Genomic DNA, 22,383 nt, shown 5'->3' on the forward strand with positions numbered 1-22,383 from the left:
ATCTGAAGTACATCCAAATAAGCACATCCACATTGTTCCTCCGTCCTCTAAACTTCTTACATATTCTAAACGACTGAATAAGTGCTTAAAATGGGAAAACAACTTCAGAGTAATACTGTATATGCATGGTTCATTTAAAATAAATTAGCCAGACGTGTCAAGCTGTCCTCCAATTGGAGATAGTTAACTCTCAAGCCTGACATTTGCCAGTTGGAGAAGATAAACAATGTTCAGTAAGATAAAAGTGATTTCCAGCATATAATTTTGCTTGACAATCTTGTCTGGCTAGTGTAACTTTTTAAAGAGTTGACACTTCAAAGTGTTCTTTGTGTCTGAGCTGTGACTGTGTGGAAGAGGAGGGGAGGGAGGAGGAGGCGCACTGCCACTCCGCAGAGGGCTGTTTGGGAGCGTGTGTGTACACTAGATGTTGTTAGACTTAGGCATGCAGGAGAAGGTTAACTCGACTTAACTCCAAATCAAAGGCTTCCTGCTATACACTGACTTTAGGTGGTTTTATCTTACTCTACTCTCCTGAATCCAATTTATACACCCTAAGATGCAAAAACATTTTTAAAATGGACTACATTTAAGCTCTTATCATAGCAGAAAAACATACTGTACATCCACATTGCACCTCAAATCCATAGCTTACTATAATTCCAGCCTGGAGACAAACAAATCAGGGATTGAGAAGCACAAGACTTCAGCTGGAGATAAAGATGGTCGACTACACAGAAAATATTGCATGAAGCACAAGTAGCACACTCTGTACCTTGATCGTTTTGGCAGCAACAATATTGGATAGATTCTTCTTGGCCATCTCAGAACTTTTGCCTGTAGGTAGGAAGCTCGGACCCTGTGAGGATTTGATAAGAAGCCGAATTATTATCAAAATTGATCATCTATCAAAAAACACAAAATGACTGCAAAGAAAATATTACATCTGCACATTAGTGAAAGACTGTGAATGATCAAAATGAGCAGAAGAGAAGCAAAGGGTGTAAAATCATGCAGGAGATTAGAGCACAGCCTATGTAAATGACACTTATTTTAAACTGTCCTTTTGGAATCAAACCAGCAGTCGAGCATGAATGGCCTTTACATGTGTGTAACCTGCCCTCGGAATAGATCAGCTATGGTTAATAATCCTTCAGGTGTGCTGACATTTATATCTATGAAATTTCAGCTTCTCTCGACATCATGGTGTTCTCACATCAAAAATAAGTCTTCTTTTCAAGGGTTCAAGCATAACATTTGAATGCTAAAGTACAATCCAGCTTGTCAAACATACTGCTTCCTGCTATAATTATCATTCCTAAAACATGGTGTTCATAGAAAATAAGTTGACCATTGCAAACAGTTGCATCAGTATCAACGTCTGGTCTTAACTGTACCTGAAGGGCCATGGTGTGGTCGCAGAGGAAGCTCTGGTATTTCAGGGGAATGTGGATGCTCTCTTTGGGCCGGAGATAAACCCTGGGACCTGGGGCACCCTCGTCCAAGTGGAACATGTTCTCCTCCAGCGAGGTAGGAGTTTTGGTCAGTGCTTTGAAGTAACGCCACTCCTCTATGTTAGTGATGACACTGGATGGAAAGATTAAAGGACATGAGTGAGATGAGGGCCAGCTCATCTTTAAGGGATCCATCGAGGATCAGAGTTGGACTTGTTACTCGATCAGGAATAAAAGTCTAAACCCACACTGCAACGATCATTACACCCAATGATAAGATGGTATTGAACAGATCAAACAACATACTGATGTTTTGGGGGTTTTTTCCCACTCTTCAAGCCTTAACAGTAGTTTGGCTAAAATTAAACAGATGAGTGCAGATATTATGAGAATTGTGGTACATCAAAGGCCAAGATGTCATTCAAATCAAAAGGATTACCATCTTGAGAGCATGAATGTACTCAGCAAATTTCTTGACAATCTGGATATTAGATTTAGATATATCTTGTGTGCAAAGTAGCCATTTTGTCTTGAGGGTAGCTAAAAGCTCATAGAGTGTCCAATCTGAGAATGGTTCATCCTCTGGGGAGAAAGACTGTGCTCAGTATATTTCATGGCAATCTACTCATTAGATTTTTTATTTGGTACAAGAAAACATTTTGGCCTGATCGTGGTGTTAGATTAAAGTTATTGGTTAACCAAAAACATGAGGATTCATCCCTCTGTGACCATGAACATCCACACCAAACTTTGTGGAAATGTGCCCTGTAGCTGTTGAGATTTTGCTGTTGGGCAGAACATACTAACATCATGATCCTTAAAGGAAGTAACAGTGTAACAAGGAATTTAAGGGATATTTCAAAGATTTTGTATGGTGCTTTCTTAAAATTGGGGGACTCTCAAGACAGATAAAAAAAAGAATAGTCAAAATTGATTCAACAGAGACATCCTGACTTTTAGTCAAACTCCAAGATCACAGGATGTTAAACTTCCCATGCTCCCCCAGAGCCACAGAAGACAAGACATCATACAATAGTCTGAGTAGTAAGACTACTAAACTGACCTTCATGTCAGTGAGTCTTCCATTAACATTCTGTTGACAATGTATTTCTCAGTACTTGTATTTATTCCTCCAGGTCCAACTCCACTTCTGTATTGTGTGCAATAATGAAAGCTTTTAAAATAACATAACATGTACTATACATTAACGTCATTTCTCTAGGAGCAAAGGGAGGCATTGTTAAATGTCAGAGATACAGACAAGTGCAACAGTAATGTACAGTAGTGCCATTTATCTTGTGCATTTACAAGGATGTACTAAACTAGTGTCAGTATTGGCTATCATTTGGAAACAGGATGTAGTAAATTTATAAATTTAGTATAGAAGTAACACCAAATGATTTCTTGTTTGCCAATAATTTACTTTGCTAACATTCTACTTCTGTTCACATGAAGCCACTGAAAGAATTAAAACATGGGCGACTTACGAAATAATTGTAAGTGTTTGTTTGTAAGTAACCATATCCTGACTTCAGGTCCGTACTTAACAACATGAGATAAAGACATGAGATTGATGGTTATCTTCTCATCTCATTACTGGAAAGGAAGCAAAGGTGCTTATTTCCCAAAATGTTGAACTATTCCTTTTAGCATAAATTGTAATATGTTGTTGTGCTCTAGCAACGTAAAGTTCACTGTATAGCCAACAATCCAAGTGAGGTAAATTCCATGGTCAAGCAGTCACTACACAAAACACTGTCCTTTCCTTTTAATTACAGACAGTAGCTTTCATAAAGGTGTATAGAGGTCAAAGAAAGCCCCCCGCCCACCAACAAATGGATTTCAAGGGAGAAAGGAACAGGAGGAGATAACATATTTCAACAGAAAGAGGTCTCGTCTCCACTCTCTCCTCTTCCTTTGAATGCAAAAATTCCACGCATAAATGCATAAAGGGAAGTGCTGCTTTAAACTTCAAAGGTTCCAACCCATAGGCATGAAGAGAGAAATATCTCTCAAAAGGAGAGTAGGGCCCCACCTCGCTTGCTCTACGAGATGCAACAGTCAATTCCATGGAACTTATTTGGAGATCCCCACCTGTGCATTTGGTATAAAACACTTTGCCTGTGGCTTTGTGTTCCAACTGAGCCTCCATGAAAAACCCCGGGTTGGTTCATTTTTAAAGAAAGAAAATAGGACAAGGCATGAGGTGAAGAGGACAGACTGAGACAAACAGAGGAAACAGAGAGAAGGAACAAAATAAAGATGATGATTAAAGGATGTCAAGAACTGAATGAATGCAGGGTTGAGAAAGTGTAGTAAGACAGATAATGAGAGGGAGAAATAATGACAGAGAAAGTTGCAGGACAGCAGCACAGGAGCAGTACAGTTTCTTGTCTTTCTTCTTGCCAGCAGACATGGCTCACACCGGGCTCTGTGAGGCCAAATGTAAAAGGTAACCATGCAAAATGGATGGCAACAGGTAGCAAACATGTGCTCCACATCAAGAGGAGCCTCTGGTTAAACCACTGCTAACATCAAAGCTACAGCTACCCTAGCCTCTCTCGAAGTACTCTCCCTTCAAAGCCTGATGCTGGATTTTAGGTTGAGGGTCACACTTTTTCTGTTTGTTTCTGTTGAAAAAAGAGCTGAATCCACAGCCTTGTTTGTGTTCTCAAGAAAGCTCCTTGTCAAATATTGAATTTGAAATATTGACAAGGAAGTAAAAGCAGAGTAGCCTCAGTGCACTGACCAAGCTGTGGTTCATGCAGTCCTGAATAACAGGAGTACAAAGGCAAGTTTAGTTGTTCGTGTACAAGTTGTCTGGCCCCACAAAGACTTGGCAGATGGTTGGTGTAAAAAAAAGTTGTGAATTCTATATGTCCCAACAACAGACACACATGTGGCAATGATATACTGTATACAGACAATGGTTGAATACTGGGATTTCTCCGCAATTCTCAAATTCAATTCCAAAATCTACAGTACTGCTTTTCCCTGGAGGGATTTCTGCAGTAAGTTTCTTGTGTGCCAGTGCGTTGATGCACTGCAGAATACAATTGGTACTGAAACAAAGATCTCAACGTTGCTACCATGCAACTATCGTAGTTAAGTACTATTGTCCATGAAGTGCATTATTATGGTAATATACTGTAAATGGATCAACTTTTCAGCCTCAGACGTTTCTACAGACTACTTGTTATCTTAAAATACCAGCTTACAGCTCAGTTTTATGGTAAAATATTCTTTAATGTGAACACAGCAGAGTACAAAATTTATAAAAGAAAACTATGCCGGCCTTTCAACAAGTGGATGACTCAGATACACAGGCCTCCATCCCCAAATCAAAGTGGAGAGCAGCATTCAACAAATTACGCAGATCAGAAGATCGTCCTAATATTACAACTAAACACAGAGATCCCAGGTTTCCCAGGAAAAGTTATAGAAACCCAGAAATAAATCATTTTAAAGTTGCAGGAAAATATCCAACCCTGATACAGACATAGTCAATAATAACTTGATTACATTTTCGTTCTCCTCATCCCTCTGTGGAGACCACAGTCACATGCATGACAACAACATACATAACAGAGCCACTGATCTGAAATAAAATACCACAGTCAACATGCAACAGTATTAGTATCATTAAACATTTTACTGTTTGCTGCATGGATAATCCAGAGCAGTTTGATATTGTTTTGGGCAGCGCCTGTCTCAGTTTGACTGACTGACCTGATTTTGACTCTCACACAACAAATACAGTATACAGTAGACTTATACAGTATTAGTCAGAAGTTTGGAAACATCTTCTCATTCAAATGAATGGGAAAGTGTGTCCAAACTTTTGACTGGTACTGTATCTTTCTGGCTCTTAGAAGAGACGGCAGACGGTTTGGCATAGAGTGTCACGCAGCCTGATCCGAAAATAAATAAATAAATGAGCAAGGCGCTAAGCCGGGCAGAGGACAGATGCAGGGATTGATGACTCTCAATTAGACCTGGTACGCCCGGTGGCCGGGCTAATGCCATAATGATTCATCCATGGTGCACTGCAGCCTTTGTTGATCAATGTGATATATGTTAATCCGAAGCTCAGGCATGAGCAGAATTCATAACCAAAGACTCAGTGTGAGGGGATTAACAACGACACTAACTGAAGGAAACAAACACCAGCCATGGATACCAAGAACGGGTGATCCAGAAAACATCAGCCATAATGGCTGCTACGTGTGGATTAACAGGGGGTATTTAGCATCTCACCAGCATAATGTCAGCATCTGTGTCAAGGACAACTAATTGTGCAGCTGAAGGAGCTAGAACGTTCTTTGTTTGTAAGTCTGCATTATGTGTGTGAAAAATAGAGTGAAATGTAGCAACATAGTGCTAGGTGGAGGCTAACAGTCAACAAAAGTCAGAATTTATCTTATTCATTCATGCAGACCCACATGCAAAATGAGTTTGGATGTGGTTGCTATTTGTACAGGAAAAATAATAATTAATTGTGTTTATTCATAAATAAAAATACACACGTCTCACAACTGTGAGGAAAATTTAAATGTGCAAGCCATGCACACACACATACAAAAAAGCTGTCTCAGTATTAATTAGAAAATTCAAAGAATAAATAATGCACCCACAACATACAAACAGGATGTGTCAAAACAGAAATAAATAAATCCTAAAACAGCCACAAACACAAACACACACACCTTGAGTACACACACATGCATCATATCAAAACGGTGAGCAAGCAGTGAATCAGACTCCCACAACCTGTATAAAACGCACAGTCACACAAGCAAACATCTTCATGACCTCACTGCATCTCGACTTTCTAGTGTTGGTGTTTCACACTTTTCAAGAACCACTATTTCAAGAACCATAAGGATCATAAACCGATTCATAAGCAACACAAGCTTTCCTAAAACAAAATATAAATGTGTTACCTACCTGATTACATATTTTGAACAGAACAATGCAAAATAAAATTTACAAGACCTGAAATTTGATGGGTAAAATTTACAAATGTCAGTTTTTCAAAGATTTGTTCCTTAATTTCCAACAGTATGTTCTTGTTTTAGACACAATCCATGACCCAAATCTAGACAAAAAAGTCCAAAATCCAAAATCCAACCTGTTATCATGCTCAGTCTAATCAACAAATCAACAGGTCTTAATGTACGAACTAACACAAGAGAGCAACTAAACTAAAGTCTGTAATGTTTTATAAGGCCATCAGAGGTTAATTTAAAACAGCAGTGTTTGTAACTGCAGAAGACCGGCTTAGATTTTGTTTTATGATATTATAGAGTAACTGAGCTTCATTTTGCATAGCATTACTGGTATATGTGTCGCTGACTAATATCAGCCAAAGACGGACAGTAATGCTGAAAAGACATCCAATGTTTAACTGTTTAAAAAGTGTTTAGGGGATCAGAACAGATATAATAAATGTGATAACCTAACGACCATAACGATATTAATATGAAGGATTAAATTCAGTATTTGTACACGCTTCAATACCTAAAAAAAATCAAAACACTTGCCAGTCTCATTAGACTGTTGATTTACTCTAAATGTTCTAAAATGATGAATGTAGCGCAACAGCCTCCTAAAGAGGACAGACTGATTGTGATAAGATACATTAGTTTGGGCATCATGATTGGCTGCACTGTGAGCTCGACTTGAAGTTTCATGGATCTCAATTTACCGTTTGTTTCAGATGTGGCCTTGGTTTGGAGTGGCCTTGCAAAAGGAGAGCTGAGTTAAAGTGAATTAACTCCAATACAGAATGAGACACCACTCATGACTTGTTATATACAGTAACATGAGAAGCCAACAATGGACTACAAACCATGCATAAATATTGATGTCAAGGGTGTTTTGATGTTGCGTTTGATGTCAAGGTATCTTTTTTTCGGCTTCCTCTTGTGTTAATAATGGACCATATTCAGTATAATGTTACTTCACTGCCCTCTATTGTTTGGTCTTTTTCTGGAGCTCCTATATTACAAGCTTGCATTAAGTCCTTGATACAGATGCTGGTGGTGAACATTTGTGAGGAATAAGGGGAGGGCTTAATCGTCACTACAAAGAGCAAAGTTGTGGATTGGATACATCTCACATTCAGAACGTGTCAACACCGTTTCATGGAGGGGCACGGTTTGTTACATTCTCATTATGGAAAACGCCAAAACACATACGGCACTGAAACATCTGCTCACAGTTGGTGTGTTAGACTGGGGACACACCTACAAACTTGTAGAATACACCCGATTTTAAAGATGACCAACAAACACAATAAGTGTCTTAGATTTCCTCTCTGTCAGTGGAAAAACAAACTGTTAAGGATGGGGTACCACCCTGACACCAAGTCACTGTCGACTCTGTTTGGCAAACTGTTTGCAGAGTACACAGTCTTACCTGAGCTCAGAATCATCGCTGTGGATAGTGATGGTCTGGGGTACATTAAAGGGGTTTTTAAGGACAAACTCCATGTACTCAGCAGAGCCCAGGCTGGCGTAGAGCAGGTGCTGAGTGGTGATGGCCTGGCTCAGCATGTTGGCAATGGCCTCTGTCTTGTTGCACTCTTCAAACGGTTTGATGTGCTGAAGTTCTCTGGCCAACCGGGCTTCCTTAGTCTGATCCTAACACCCAAGAAAAAGACATTCACACCAGGCAATGCAATATAATAATGTTCTGTACATCCCAGATCCTTCACTCTCTGTTTAACCTCTGAATAAAGTGGTTTAGATAATCTGGCTAAACTGTTGGCTAGTTAAAAACCTTAATACTTAGAATGATAAAAACAATGGCCAAAAATGTTTTTTCAAAAAAAAATTAATTAAAGTTAGTTTTCTCCATGACATTTCAGTGACTTTCAAGGCATCTAATAACACATTCTTCATGGCTACTTTCTAATGACATATATTGGTGTGGTAGAGTGGGAATGAACGCTCGGCAAGCTTAATGTTACACACTTTCCTTCATGGTCAAGTGTTGTGAACATGACAACATGACCTTTTCAAAACCTTTGAGACTTTCATTTTTCAGTGGCTTGTGAACAACGTTCCATACACCCGCATACGATCACCCATGGTACACTGAAAACAGGTATTTGGAACAGAATCAATATTATATATATATATATATATATATATATATATATACACACACACACACATATATATAATAGGTTTTTCTCAAATTCTGGTTTCATTTTCACAACCTTGTTCCAACACAGATGGTAGAATACAAAAGGCGGGTATGTCTTTATTCTAAGACAATCTTACAATCATCCATCAATCACTACATCTGTATTGCATCATAAACGTAACTATAGTTCAACTAAATTAGAATCCATGAGCATACTGTGATATGGTGTGCTGGACTCAAACCCTCTTAACACTATAACTAGTACTATAAACTGCATGATGCCAGGGATTCTGGCCAGTAGGCACACTTGTCTTAAAAATAAATTAAACTCCTCAAATTGAGCTTCAAAATCAGGGCGGTGAAGCTAAGTGTCTCAGAAAAAAATAATATGAAGATTTTCCACAGGTCTAGCGCACTGAAATTATGCTGGGGAGAAACCTGGTCCAAATTAAGTCGTGGCTATCAGCCCAGAAAAGTCAAATCCAAATTGAATTGCAAAGCAACTCTAAAAATCTTCTTCCTATGTGAGCAAGACTCAGATATATTCTGCATAGTCTCGACTGTTAGGGGGGTTGTGAAACCACAAAAACACAGGTCGTACCAGAAGAAATGTAATGTGTAAAATGTCTGAGACAGATATGCACCACAGCCAAAATTACATTTAGCATGTGCACCCATGGGTGAAAGAACAAGATGTGCCTTAAGGTAGAAGAACAATTAACACCTTCTTGTACAGTCACTAAAACACAGAGGGTTGAAGGGCACATCGCCACGAGAATTCTAACACTCGCAGGCTGTCTCCACGCCTTTATGAAGGCTCCCTGGTGACATGTTTCACTGGCAGAAAGAAAGCTGTTTCTCTGCCTCTGTTGTCCATTTGAGATGTAAGTGAAGAAGACACACAGGGAAAGACTATTGTTTCTCTGCTTTAGAGACAGGCAGCTATTCTTGGCTCCCCATTGGCTGAAGTGCAAAGTTTGACCTCACCGTGACTTTAGTCGCTTTAGCATCTTCCTTGCCCTCTCTCTGATGCACAGCGGCCATGCAGTTGAGCTTGTGGCGCCCACCGTCAGGCTCGTTTAGGTTGTGCTCTGCGGGCATAATGGTGTCAGCTCTGATCCCGCGTCTGAACGGTGGCATTTGCGCCTGGTCTATCTGCAGTCTCTGTGCTTGTGCAGCATTCCTCGCTGTGAAGGAAAAACAGACCGCAATCATGAATATATTTACTGAACAGAGTGGAATCTAATCTCATTGCCATTTTGACCATATGTTCTAAAAACCCTCCAAATGTCCAAGGGAGAGAGGCGCCGACAGATTAAAGTATTGTTGGAGCACAAGAAACAACAGCTTGTACACAGACAATGGTCCAGTCAACAACTGGCACAACTACAACTGGGCCAAAGCCCTTCTGCTGGGAAAACAGACTAGCTCTGTCTTCCTATATTATCTTTCACCTCCATGACTATGTATCCTCTGCAAGAGGTAAAATATCTGATTCATCCACTAGTCTCCAAATAATCCATCCTCATTTGGACTGGATCATACAACTTACCCGTGTTCTTTAAAAGCTTTGACAAGAGAATTTGCCTAATCCTGCACTTTGAAAAACACTCAGACACCAACATAGTTTAAACTCGGGGATGGTCAAATCATATTTTTGTTTTTTAAACCTCTGTTTGTGGCCATGTGATGCAGAGCAAGCGGGAAGATAAAGTGGCCATAAAACGGACAAAAATAAGCAGTGCAGCATAGAGAGATAAAATGAGTAGTACGTCAGTGAATTGAGGAAGAGAGAGATGGTGAGAAAAAATAGATGATGACAGAACAAAAGAGGTATGAGGCTTATGTAAAATAGCTTTATATTTAAGCTCTTCAGGAATATTAGCTAGCTTGGGGCTGGACAACAGGGTGCGAACAAATAGGAATACATAAATCAGATATGAATAGCTCTGAACAGATATGAAAAACATTAGATTTTTTGCAGTAATAGATTTGTTTAAATGGTAAAGATGTTTTGTCCATTTGCATAAGTTTGTTTTTTGCTGCAATGCGTTGAGCTCTCTCAGCCACCGTAGTAAACTGACAAAAGCTACAACAATCAATGACGTCTAAATAGATGTTTAACCAACCGATCAGCCCAGTATCCTCAACTGGCTGTACCGTAATTAAACAGGACAAACATCATAAACATTACTGAGGTCATTTATCTGGATAGACTCTTCTATATTCCTCTCTCTCTCTGTTTTCCTCTCCTAGTTTCACTTTTCATCCCTGGACATTTTTCCTTGGTCTCCTTATCAAAGGGGCATTGGGTCGACTGCCAGTCACCTAACCAGATAGTGTCTACACTGTTTCTTTCAGAGCTTCAGGCTGACAGAAGTGTGACTGAGCACACACACAAAACACAGCTGCTCTGTTCAGTGTGGCTTACTGTCACGGCTGGACTCAAGTGAGAGCAATTAGGCGCATTGTATGTTTAAAAGGCACCGGGAAAGTGGAGTGGAGAGAAGAAAGAGTACAGGGTGTAAGAGAGACATGAGTAGTAGGGAGGTGGTGGTGAGGGGAGGAGAGGTGAGATAGGTAACAAACAAAACAGTCAACAGAATGTGTTTGTACAATAACGAGCTGTGAATATTTGATTGCAACAGTTTAGGGGATATATTTGCAGTGAACCTTTGCATGCATTGATTAGTAAACATGTTTTATACAGATGTGTTTGCTTCCATATGCATATTTTCTATCATCGTATTAGTATGACGTGTGCTATGAACAAATGTTTTTGAGGTATAATTACACGGCGAGGTTTGTTCTCAGAGTGTGGTGCAATTCTAGACCTGCCAGACCTGCTTTATATCATCATAAGTAGTTATCTGCTTGTTTTTCACCACTCTGTCTTACATGATACCTCTTGTTTGTGTGTGTGTGTGTGTGTGTGTGTGTGTGTGTGTGTGTGTGTGTGTGTGTGTGTGTGTGTGTGTGTGTGTGTGTGTGTGTTTGTGTTTTAGTCATCGTTTGTATTTGAGGACAAATTTAGGAATATAGTACACCAGTTGACTGGCGATGGCTTGTCTAATTGAGGGAAAAATTGGTTTCCCCAGTGTGTGTGCCTTTGCTTGGACTGTGAATGCGCACACACCCACACACACACACAAAATACAAACAGGACCGTGGCTAGCCACCAGAGATGCTTCTGCAAGCTCAATTAGGCTGAAAATTGAGTGGTTCAGTGGTGCAGCCAACAGACAGAACGTGAAATGGATCTGGTTGAGTTGATCAAGGCAGGGGCATGGTCACCGCCCAAATGAAAGGCACTAATTGCTCTGAACAGTACCGTATATGTACACATGTGCTTAGACATACATCGGAAGGTAAGTAAAGAAAAACATGAGCAGTTAGTAAAAGTGAATGTGATTGATATATTAGGACATAAACAGACATGTTTCAGTGGGCTGCGGATTAAAGTGCTTGCCATTGAGTTGCAGGATGTTCCTGGAGGACAGGCTTCCTCCTCTGAAGCCACCAGTGACTTTGCGAGGTGTGATGATGTGAGGAGGGGACGACATCACATCTGCTGCCCTCCTCCTGCCAGGATCTACTGGGCACCCTGTAGGAGAAACATGCAGTTTTTAGTTTAATATTTAAGATATTATCATTTTTAAACTTCACACTAGTCACACTCAAACTCAAACATGAACTTTTAGCAGGTGCAAATTCTCCACAAGAAGGAGCTGTTTGGTCATTGTCAGACCAGCTTTGTACATGCTGGTATTTTTTTTCCCCTGCATCTCACTGACCTAGTTTTTTTTATTCTTGTTTTGAACAAATAAATTGCCTAGAACCCCCTACCTCCCTATCCAAATTATCCAGTAGAACAGAGGACACACAATGACACCTTTGTAGGTTTACACTGCTCCTGCTTTTACTTTTCCCTTTCTTCCCAACGAAGAACTTGTTAAAATCGCACCTGACTGAAACTTGTTTGTTTCAAACTCATGGATAGCACTTGTTTCTAACGAGCAAACAAGCTCAGCCAGTGAGCAAGCTCCCATCTTTTGTGATCATACATTACATCTGAGGTGTGCTCATCCCACTATCAGGATCATAACTCATAGAAGCAGTTATCTCTGTAACTCTTGACTTTTTTCATTCTATTTAAAGACCAGATCTGTGCAACTGTGGTAGTGGCTTGAGATTTGGGTGTTTGCCAATTCTTCCAAGTAGCAAGCCAAACACAGATCTGAGGCCAGATACGGCCAGTTTGAGAAAAAAAAAAAAAACAGTTTTAGGCCAAAGTTCTCTTTGAAGTCACATGTGCAACAATACATTTTCATTGTAGACAGTGCCAAAGTGAACACAGTCCAGGATAAACCCTGGCTTAGAACACCCTAGGCAGGATCAATACATGGAGACAAGCCTACAGTAGTTAATTAGTGGCCTGAAATTGCCAGAGAGGTCTGGATGCAGAACGCTGGCAACATGTTGAGTGTCATGCTAAGTGATGGTTAATGTTGGTCTCTGTTCGCTCTGGCTGAGTACTGAGTTGCAGTCAGACAAATCAGCATAAAGATGTTAAATATCACCTGCAATCCCCTACAACTATTTTTGGAGATGGCTGGAAGGGCTGATCAGAACATTCAAGATCCTTCTTTTGAAGAATTATTTGATTTTTGAATTGTCCTAGACACTATAAGTCCTGTCATTACAGAGGCTTTATGTCATCATTTGTATGGTGAAGCTGACAGTTTAGGGTTACGCAACAAAACTTGCCTCTTGACAACCAGACTGCCTTCAGCTTTCAACCATTTGTTTTGGTGTCTGTCCCTTGATAGCAAAAACATAATTTCTTCCCTTTTTTTTAATAAAAGGCAAGTTAATAAATAAGCACTCCAGGGTGCGCTTGTTCTAAGACAGTGAATAATAATCGATATTAGTTTTTCTCCTAATGTTAATTCATCCTATGCAGAGCCTCTACAGTAGCTGTGGAAAAGGTATGCTTATGCCTCTGAACAGTGCTTTATACACAAAACGCCCGGTAATGGAAGAGTGATACATAATTGCTCACAGAGTCACAACCACAACACCAACCTGTAGCCATGTACCTTCTTCATAAGAGCATTTCCAAATACCACAGGTCAAAAGACTTGTTTTATGCAATTTACAGGTACACTGAGGCCAACACTTAGAACCTGTTAGATACAATTTACAGCTGACTGGAGAAGTAATTAGGGCCCGAGCACAAACGTGCCAGAGGCCTAACGGTCCCTGGCACTGAAAGTGCAAGGAACCTATTGTTTTTGAGGGGCTTGGGATGCTCAAAAAATTGGCACAAATGTTAGAGCTAACGAAAATTGCAAAGTCCTGCAGTGACTGGGCTCGGGCCTGGCTGACGGGCTCCATAGCGCCCCAAGAGCGGGGTCATATTGGGATAAAGTTGCTTTCACATTCATGAAATTTGGTGGGTTCATTGCTTCCATCATTCTGGACATAATAAATATTTTTTCATTCTTTTTCTTCCAACAGGAAGTCAGCCATTTTGGATTTCGTGTGTCAATTTTCATTTTACAAACACATGTTTAAGGCCTTTAGGATGCGTGAAAACTCACAAAACTTTGCACCCACGTTCAAACTAGTAAGCCTTTCAATTAGTATCACAATTGGGGTTGGATGTGGCTTTTCAGCTCTGTAGCGCCCCCTTATCACTTTTAGCATATTTGAGGTAGGGGTGCTCGAAAACTCACAAATTTTACATATGCATCAGAAGTGGTGTAACTTGATGTCTGAAATGATCTTGGGTTTGGGTGTGGCAAGATGGCTCGAGGGCGCCCCCTGGAAAATTTCTAAGTCAAAGCCCCAACTTTTACATTTGACGTGTATATTCGAAATTTGGTAGGCAGCTGTAATATCTTCTGACTTTAAAGAAGCCTCTTGGAGCCATACCCTGAGTCCAACAGGAAGTCAGCCATTTTGAATCTACTTTACATTTTTTTCGTAGAGAGAATCCATTGGCAGGCGGCGTATTTTAACGAACTCCTCCAAGAGATTTAACCCGGGCGACTTCAAATTTGGTAGGTGACATCTACCTTTGCGATGCTAAATTGTGAAGCTTTTTAATTTTCAAGGTACACCCTTGGCATGGTGTACTGGTCTATTTTGCCCAAAACATGTCTGGGGCATTAAACAGGAAGTTATTGTAACTCGACTTTACATCATCCAATCTGCCCCAAATTTCTCACGTTGATAAGAGTCCAGGCCTGAACACATCTACATGTAAATATTGAGTCATAGTCATAGCGCCACCTTCTGACAACAGGAAGTCTGCCTCACATGACAAACATCATCCGATTTACATGAAATTTACATGGTGCGGTCTACAATTGATATACAGCAACAAGATGTATAATTAGTGGGTGTTCTCTAGTGCCACATAGTGGACACAGGAAGTAAAAGTTATCTCCTATGTGCAATGTCCAATATTCATGAAAATGTATATCCATGTCAGTTGCCTTTTGGTAAATGTATTGCTGCATTACTACAGGCAACAGGAAGTGAAATCTAAATGACACATAGTTCATCAAATGTATGTTTCCAATATGTCATCTCCAGCGCCACGTACTGCAAACAGGAAATAATATTTTACCCATTCACAGTGTCCGATAATCCTGAAAATTCAGAGCCATGTCAACTGTCATCCAGTAGTAGTACCACAGCTACCGCTCCCTCCAACAAGCGCAAGGTGCAAGGGCCCGTTCAACGCTGCTTGCAGCTTTAATCAAAACTTAAGTTTACGGCTCTTTCAAATACAGAACACTTTGACACAATGCTCCCATTAGTTCCTAAGCTTTGGAACATCACAACATACCTAATTGAGGTGCCTAATTGAAGTGTAAGAAGTTTTAGCATTTTCAGAGAGGCTCTGAGATACCTCATCCAGGAAGCTTTCGAATGAAATATGGTGAGTTCAGCAATTAAGTGGCTTTACCGCCCAGAACTGATGGCTCAGTGAGCTTGTAGGAGTTTTAGAAGGGGAGCCAAAAGTACCCTCCAAATCTTTTAGAGGCAAACTCCTTCATCAACAAACTGATAATGGGCGGCAGCTAAATGAGTAATGGGGAGCTGGTGTTGCCATGCAAACAGACACAGACAGCGCAGTTCTGCAGATTAATGGGTGAGGTGTCTGCCGTCCCAATGCATTCCCCTCATCATCCATCACCCTTCCCTGGCCACACGACTCAGCCGAATGTATTTGTTTGAGTTATATTTCCCAAATATTACTGTGAAGACATTATTTCTGCCATCACATAAACATCTCCAATCAATAACAAAGCAATAGAGATCTCATTCTCGACGACTCATTATGGGCCTTTCAGCTGCTTTCTTTTGTGTGGAGAAAGGCTTTGATGATGGATAGAATAACACAATAAGCCTGCAAGAATGTGATAAGATGAACACCCGGTGCTACTTGCCCACAATAAAACAAATGGACAGTTGATGAACCCAATTATGACCCTCTGATTTAATCATTCAATCATTTTAATTAATCGTCTATCACTACAACCATCATTAAACTCATCAGATAATACCTACTTTAGTACTAATCCAGGTTGACATGGAAGTCTTGCTCTCAGTCACATTATTCGTCCCCAACTACTGAATCAACCTGGCAGATTGTTGAAACAGAGCGGATGAGCTTCATGACTGAAATTTGGGCTTATACTCACATATTGGTTTGTGTTGCTGAGAAAAAGCACAACTTTTGCTGCTATGTGTTGCCAGTGTGGAGGAGAGTAATTGTGAACAAAGTGCCAGGGGGCTGAACTCTATCAAATTTATTGACTACCTCTCGCTGGTTGCATGACAACAACCCTACTCGACACCACACCACCTGCCCGCCCTCTTTGCTCTGCTGGCAGTTCTTGAGGTTAAGGCCACAACAAACCCCTGATTTACTGGCCTCTAGAACAAATAGGAGCAAGCACCAAAGGGGTTTCAAAGTAGTCTGCAATATTCGATTTCTTCTGCCTCCCCGTTCCAGGCCACTGACCTTTCAGAATTAGCTGATTCTCCCTCTCACCTCAGGGCTAAAAGCAAGGTTGATGAAGTCGGGCCTTAATGTGCCAACAGCAAGAGCTTTTAATGAGTGAGACATACTGTATGTGCACCGCTTGGGGGAAGTCACCTAGCTAAACTAATTGTTAGGTAAATTTCACTGATATTTTGTTCCACTTGAGGCAGCTTTAGGCAGGATTCTCTCCACTCTCTCCTGCTGCAACAGTCAGTCTCTCCAGGGCTTATCAGGCTGCTGCAGATGAGGAGCACTGTGAGGTCTGGAGAAGGTTCTAATCTGTCTTCTCGACTGTGCAGAGGCAGATACATGCTTTCTGTTGTGTGTGTGTGTGTGTGTGTGTGTGTGTGTGTGTGTGTGTGTGTGTGTGTGTGTGTGTGTGTGTGTGTGTGTGTGCGTGTGTGTGTATGTGTGTACAGAGCAAAAGAGAGAGCAAGAGAAAGTGCCAGCAAAAGAGAAAGGATATAGACACAACTCAGTCAGCAAAACAATTCTATATCAATGGACTTTCCCTTCTATCACATATGGACCTTTTTACTGTTGGCAAGTTGCACTATTCAATATTTTTTATGTTAACAATGAATCAAATGACTTTGTGTAACGTGAAAGAGGTCACTTGTGCAGACGAACCCACAGATATCTATCACCCAACCCTGCAGATTTCCATGGATCATTTCAGCATTTTAGTATTTCCCCTCTTATGAACCATGTTTCCAGCAACAGCAGGCAGCTGTTTTCAGTGACAAAGGCCTAATAATATGACTGCATGCTAACTGCCCAGCACAAAACAGCAGACAGACAAAAATATTGACTAGCTGGTGAACATAGTGGACCACCTAGCAGCTAAAGAGGTAGATATTTTTCTAAGAATTTGGTTGAGAACAAAACAGAGCTTAAAGGAGAGTGAATACTATCAGGCAGGAAGAAACAAAAATCTAAATAAACGCTAATGTTGCTCAGTGTCTGCTGGATGTGTAACTGGGTTTGCTAACCTGTTCACTTAAATAACTTTTTAAGATGGTGTAAGATGCTGCATTTTCACCTAGTTGCACTGCAGCATTTTAATGCAGCTTTAAGATTTAATCCATTTATGAATCTGTGTCACATGAAAATGGGTACAAACGTTCTCAACTAATAGACACGTCTTTACCTCTGTTTGCGGCACCCAGAGTGAATATGGGTTTGTTCACATTTACTTGTGTCTTAGCTTCATGTGCAATCACACCACATTGAACATTTGTTTCATGGCCAGTCAGAAAGGTCAGGGGGTCAATAAAATAAAAAAGGTTTAGCCCCCTGGAAAGATGAATATGCTCTCCACTTTTCAAAACTGATCTGACCTACTGGTGGTACTAGGTGAATAGTTAAGTTCATTACAGTAAGAATGATCTTCCTGGGACCATGAATATCCCTTTCAGATGACTGACTGACTGATGCTATCATCACTATCCTCGGGTTTCCACGGCTGGTGGTACAAAACACTGGGAGACACATATTTTAATATATATTCAATATATATTAATCACTGTTAATAAGCCACCTGTCAGTCCATAGTATCAGTCTTTGGAAAAGCTCTGGGCTTTACATCATAATGACATCTTGGATTACAAAGATTATTCACTGTTTTCTATTCTCTAACTTTGGGACAAAGTTATTCATGTTCACACACACACTAATTGTTCTGCTATGGCTCGGTGGATCTCTCAACAAAGTAATAATATCGACAAGGGTTACTAAATATTATAAGTTCTAGCAAAGTTTTCATTTGTGTTAAAGTTAAACATCTCTCTTTAATGTTTCTCTTCAACTGCCTCCATCTTTATTTCCTCCTCAGAGTTCATGTGGATTTAGCAGATGAAATCAATAAAGCGATGTTGCTTTCCTCTGGATTCACCAGTCGATCAGTTTCATGGAATGAGCAGGCGGTCGTCATGGTTTATACACTCCTCATCTGCTCCTACAGTTCACTGTGTGGAAGCGCTGTTTTCCTTCCTCAAGACTTCAAACCGCAGCAAAACCAAACCCTCCCCATGTTTCAGCCATGATTTCACAACTCTCTATTATTATGATTAAGCTACTTCCTTTTGTCCTTTAAGACGCTATTAATAAAAGCTGCTTTATAGAATGATTGAATAGGCCTGACAGCGTATATCATTACCATTTAATTAATTACTTGTCAATCCCACCTTGTGATAATTAAAAAGGATACCATTTGGTGTTTCACTCTTTTTCATTTGGAAATGACAGTCTGCCACTCATTTTTTCCAATAAAGCCTAATTCAGATGAATTCCCAGCGGGGAGAAGTAAAGACATGATTAATAGCATGCATGACTGAAACACATAAAATTAGAAAAAGGAGAGAGCGTCAGGACTGCATTGCTTGTGAATTATAATGGTATGGAGCAGCGACAGAGATCCACATGATTATAAAAACTAATACATATGATTATATAACAAATGCATTTTTAGGGTGAATATGTAACATCATGGCTCACATGGCTGATACAGAATAAGGTACATTTTCACAGCACTAATTCCTACAGCAAGATTCATATCTCACCACTGCTCTGAGCTTCTCCTTTTAGCAAAAACACTGTTTTCATTACCTAATTAATTTTAATCACTTCTTCAGTTTTTCTGAGTGCTGTTAAGTTGCTGCCAATGAAACTCAACACTTCCTGCAGATGTTTCAAATTAAGAACCTATCAGGAATGGGAGGGATGCCCTGTGAGTCAAAGGTCTGGTCTTCTCTGCAGGTAAATAAAGGCCCTGGACACTACTAGAGAATTCATTAGACTTACACTACAACGTTATCATATAATAATGCATGGCTGATAATAAATCATTGCATTAATCTAAATCAACAGGATCCTCTCAGCAGTGAAAAAAGCTTTAGCTCCTCTTCCTGTCACACACTTCTTTTCTATTGCACTGTGCGTCATCAACTTTTTTAGAACAACCGTCCTTCACCTCTCGAGCTGAAATGCAGGAGCATTGTCTGCACGGTGTCAACACAGAAATACAGCCGTGCTTTCGGCTTGGCCAGTGTGAATTTTTGAGTCCATCCAGTGGGGATTTAGAGGTAGTAGAATCTTCTCAATCCATAGAGAAGCCATGTAATCCTTCTATTGAACGTGAAAATCACAAAAAAATTGGAGGAACAGGCTTTTCACATGATATCAGTGATATCTTCTACCAGTCTGCCTGCCATTTCTGCCATCCTGACTCATCACACAACCTGTCCACGCTCTGCTACACCTGCCTGTCTATACGTCTGTGTGTATGCATGAGTGCGTACCTTCTTGGCATGTGTGAGTGATTTGATATGCACACATGCTTGTGTGTGTGTGTGTGTGTGTGTGTGTGTGTGTGTGTGTGTGTGTGTCCTTCCCATCAAATCTCTGTCAAAGTCTTCATACAGCACATCCATCTGTCGCACCGGGGGTAACTTCAGATACTCAAACAACCCCTCCGCCCCCCTCAGCGAGCAATAATGATTGTGCTTCATATCCTTTACCACCCACCAAATAAGAGTGCTGATTCATTACAGCTTGATGACAGACAGTGAAAAAGAAAGAGAAACACAGACGATATAAGGGAATAAGAAGAAAGAAGAATACAGCAACAAGAAGAAAACAAACAGCCACATAGAAGGTGGAAGAGAGAGCGTGTGATTGAAGGGTAAGAGGTAAATAGATGAATAGCAGAAAACAGGAAGACAGTGATAAAAAGCAAAGAGAGGAATGTGAATGTGAGAAAGGCAGCGACAGATGGAAGCAGAAACAAAGAAAAGTGCTTGCGAGTCCTCCCTCCCCAAATTGATTCTGACTGTCGGCCAGGGCGCTTGATGGATATCTGAGCCTTGATTGGAATTTACATGCCAGACACAACCTCCCCCTTCCATCCCCAGCACACCCAATAACCCACTGTGCTCTCAACCTGCTTTGAGTGATAAGCGCAATGAGAAAGTGCTGGCATATTTAGCCCCAACAATAGCACTCTGCAGAGTTTCTGAGGCTGGGAAAATGATGCATTGTTTATGAGAGGGAGTATCGTTTCAACAGTTGATTAATGGCGAGGAAGCTATCGTCAGCTGCCATCACGCCGCAGGGGCACGCCAGGCCCAAATTGGTTGAGTGTGAGGGAAGGGGGGAAAGGTGCTCAGTTGCTAGATGGAGTGGAACTATCACATCAAGATATTTCGCTTTGGCACAGTGTTTGCTTTGCAAGCCTGCACACCTCCAGAAAATGGGAACTTTCAACAGCAGTGGCAGACCTGGGGATTCACTGTCATTTCCCAACTCTACACATCAATAAAAGTAAACAGACAACATTACTTCATAATCTGAGGCTCCAAATGGAATATGACCTGAATAAAAAATTCTCTATTTAAGGAGATTTAGGTGATATTGAAACTGGGTTTTCTTTTGAATGTTAAAACAAATACAACATATTTCTTGTTTTCCTGGGTTTCCTTACATATTGTAGGAACACAACTACCCAGCTGTTCACAGCACCTCTCATCCCGTGCATCCACTCTCAACCCTCTTCTGTGTCCCAATGGGGGCAGCAAGACAACAGCAACCCAAAGTGAGGAAACTATCTGGATTGATTCTTAACAAATACTTTCCATGCAGGTGTATTAATCATATAGCAACTTATGCTCATCTTATGTTCAACTATTCGGGGGCAAAAAAGTCTTGCAGTACTTGCCTATGTTTCCTGTGCGTATGTGCAGCCGGCCTCTGAGAATAGTATGGACCGTCATGGGGCTGGAGGCTGTGCGTCGACCCAAATCCGCACTCGCCAGCAGGGTGTCCTCTCCCACGTAATCGGTGGTCAGCACCTCAACCTCATGAAGGGCCTGTACTGCTGTTTTACCCTGACGCAACATGTACTGGGGATGCAAAAATAGGATGGGAGAAAAACAAATGAAATGTACTTGCAAGTATGTACATGAGCACAAATTTACTTATCAAGACGTGGGGGAAAATTATGAAACAAAGAATAGAATAGAGAATAGAGAGAAAATTAAAACGGCTCAGGAATCGGATGGGTGATTTAGTTATTGCTAAATAGATAAAGGTCAAGTTCAAAACAGCTCTGTCATGATCCTGCGTCTTCCTAACCTGCTGCCACCCTCACAATGGCTCTGTGTGCGTATGTGTGTGTCAAGATCGTAGCTTCAGCACCAGTCAGTCAACGCTTTGAGCCATTTTTCATGCATTACCAGTTTTCCTGTTCTGGCTGTTTCGTCCCTGGACTAACCTTGTCTCCTGTTTCCCCACTGGTTCCAACCCCTGTCTCCAGCCGCTCGTCTTGTCTGCCCTGATTCCTTACCCTGGATTCCCGCTCTTCCCAGCTTCTAGCCGAAGCTCCAGCCCCATTTTCCCAGCTACCAGTTCGAGCTTCCCCAGGCCTGCATTCCCTTTCCCCAGCCTTCTAAATAAATACACTGTTGCTATTATATCTCTGTTTCCTCGCCTTGGTTCACCTGCTCCTACCCACACAACAAGAATTGCCCTGTTGAAAACTTCTCCCTTATTTTTTTTTCTCATTAAATGGTTTACAAACTTCACAAAGTTGCGAAACAAATCAATTGTACATCAAGGTTGGCAAGAGTTTCTGTCCAATAATAGCAGGATTGAAAAGAGTTGAATTAAAAACCCTTTAACCAGTGATTTATTTTTCTTCAGAGGTTAAAATGAGGAAAACTT

General features: G+C 40.7%; 1 protein-coding gene across 3 annotated transcripts in view; it reads right to left on the reverse strand.

Annotated features, from left to right (window-relative positions):
• Positions 1-22,383, reverse strand: part of LOC137184179 (nephrocystin-4-like) — a 168,478-nt gene that overhangs the window by 16,624 nt on the left and 129,471 nt on the right. For 2 of the 3 annotated variants that reach the window (XM_067591614.1, XM_067591613.1), the window contains exons 17-22: positions 21,380-21,563; positions 12,073-12,207; positions 9,591-9,790; positions 7,872-8,095; positions 1,395-1,584; positions 773-856 (exon numbers count right to left, since the gene is read on the reverse strand). In XM_067591614.1, coding sequence (XP_067447715.1) covers positions 773-856; positions 1,395-1,584; positions 7,872-8,095; positions 9,591-9,790; positions 12,073-12,207; positions 21,380-21,563 — 1,017 coding nt within the window. The remainder of the gene's footprint in view (positions 1-772; positions 857-1,394; positions 1,585-7,871; positions 8,096-9,590; positions 9,791-12,072; positions 12,208-21,379; positions 21,564-22,383) is intronic. The other variant, XM_067591615.1, reaches the window with a different exon arrangement.

Source organism: Thunnus thynnus, chromosome 6 (genome assembly GCF_963924715.1).
Source record: "Thunnus thynnus chromosome 6, fThuThy2.1, whole genome shotgun sequence".
NCBI classification, from domain to species: domain Eukaryota; kingdom Metazoa; phylum Chordata; class Actinopteri; order Scombriformes; family Scombridae; genus Thunnus; species Thunnus thynnus.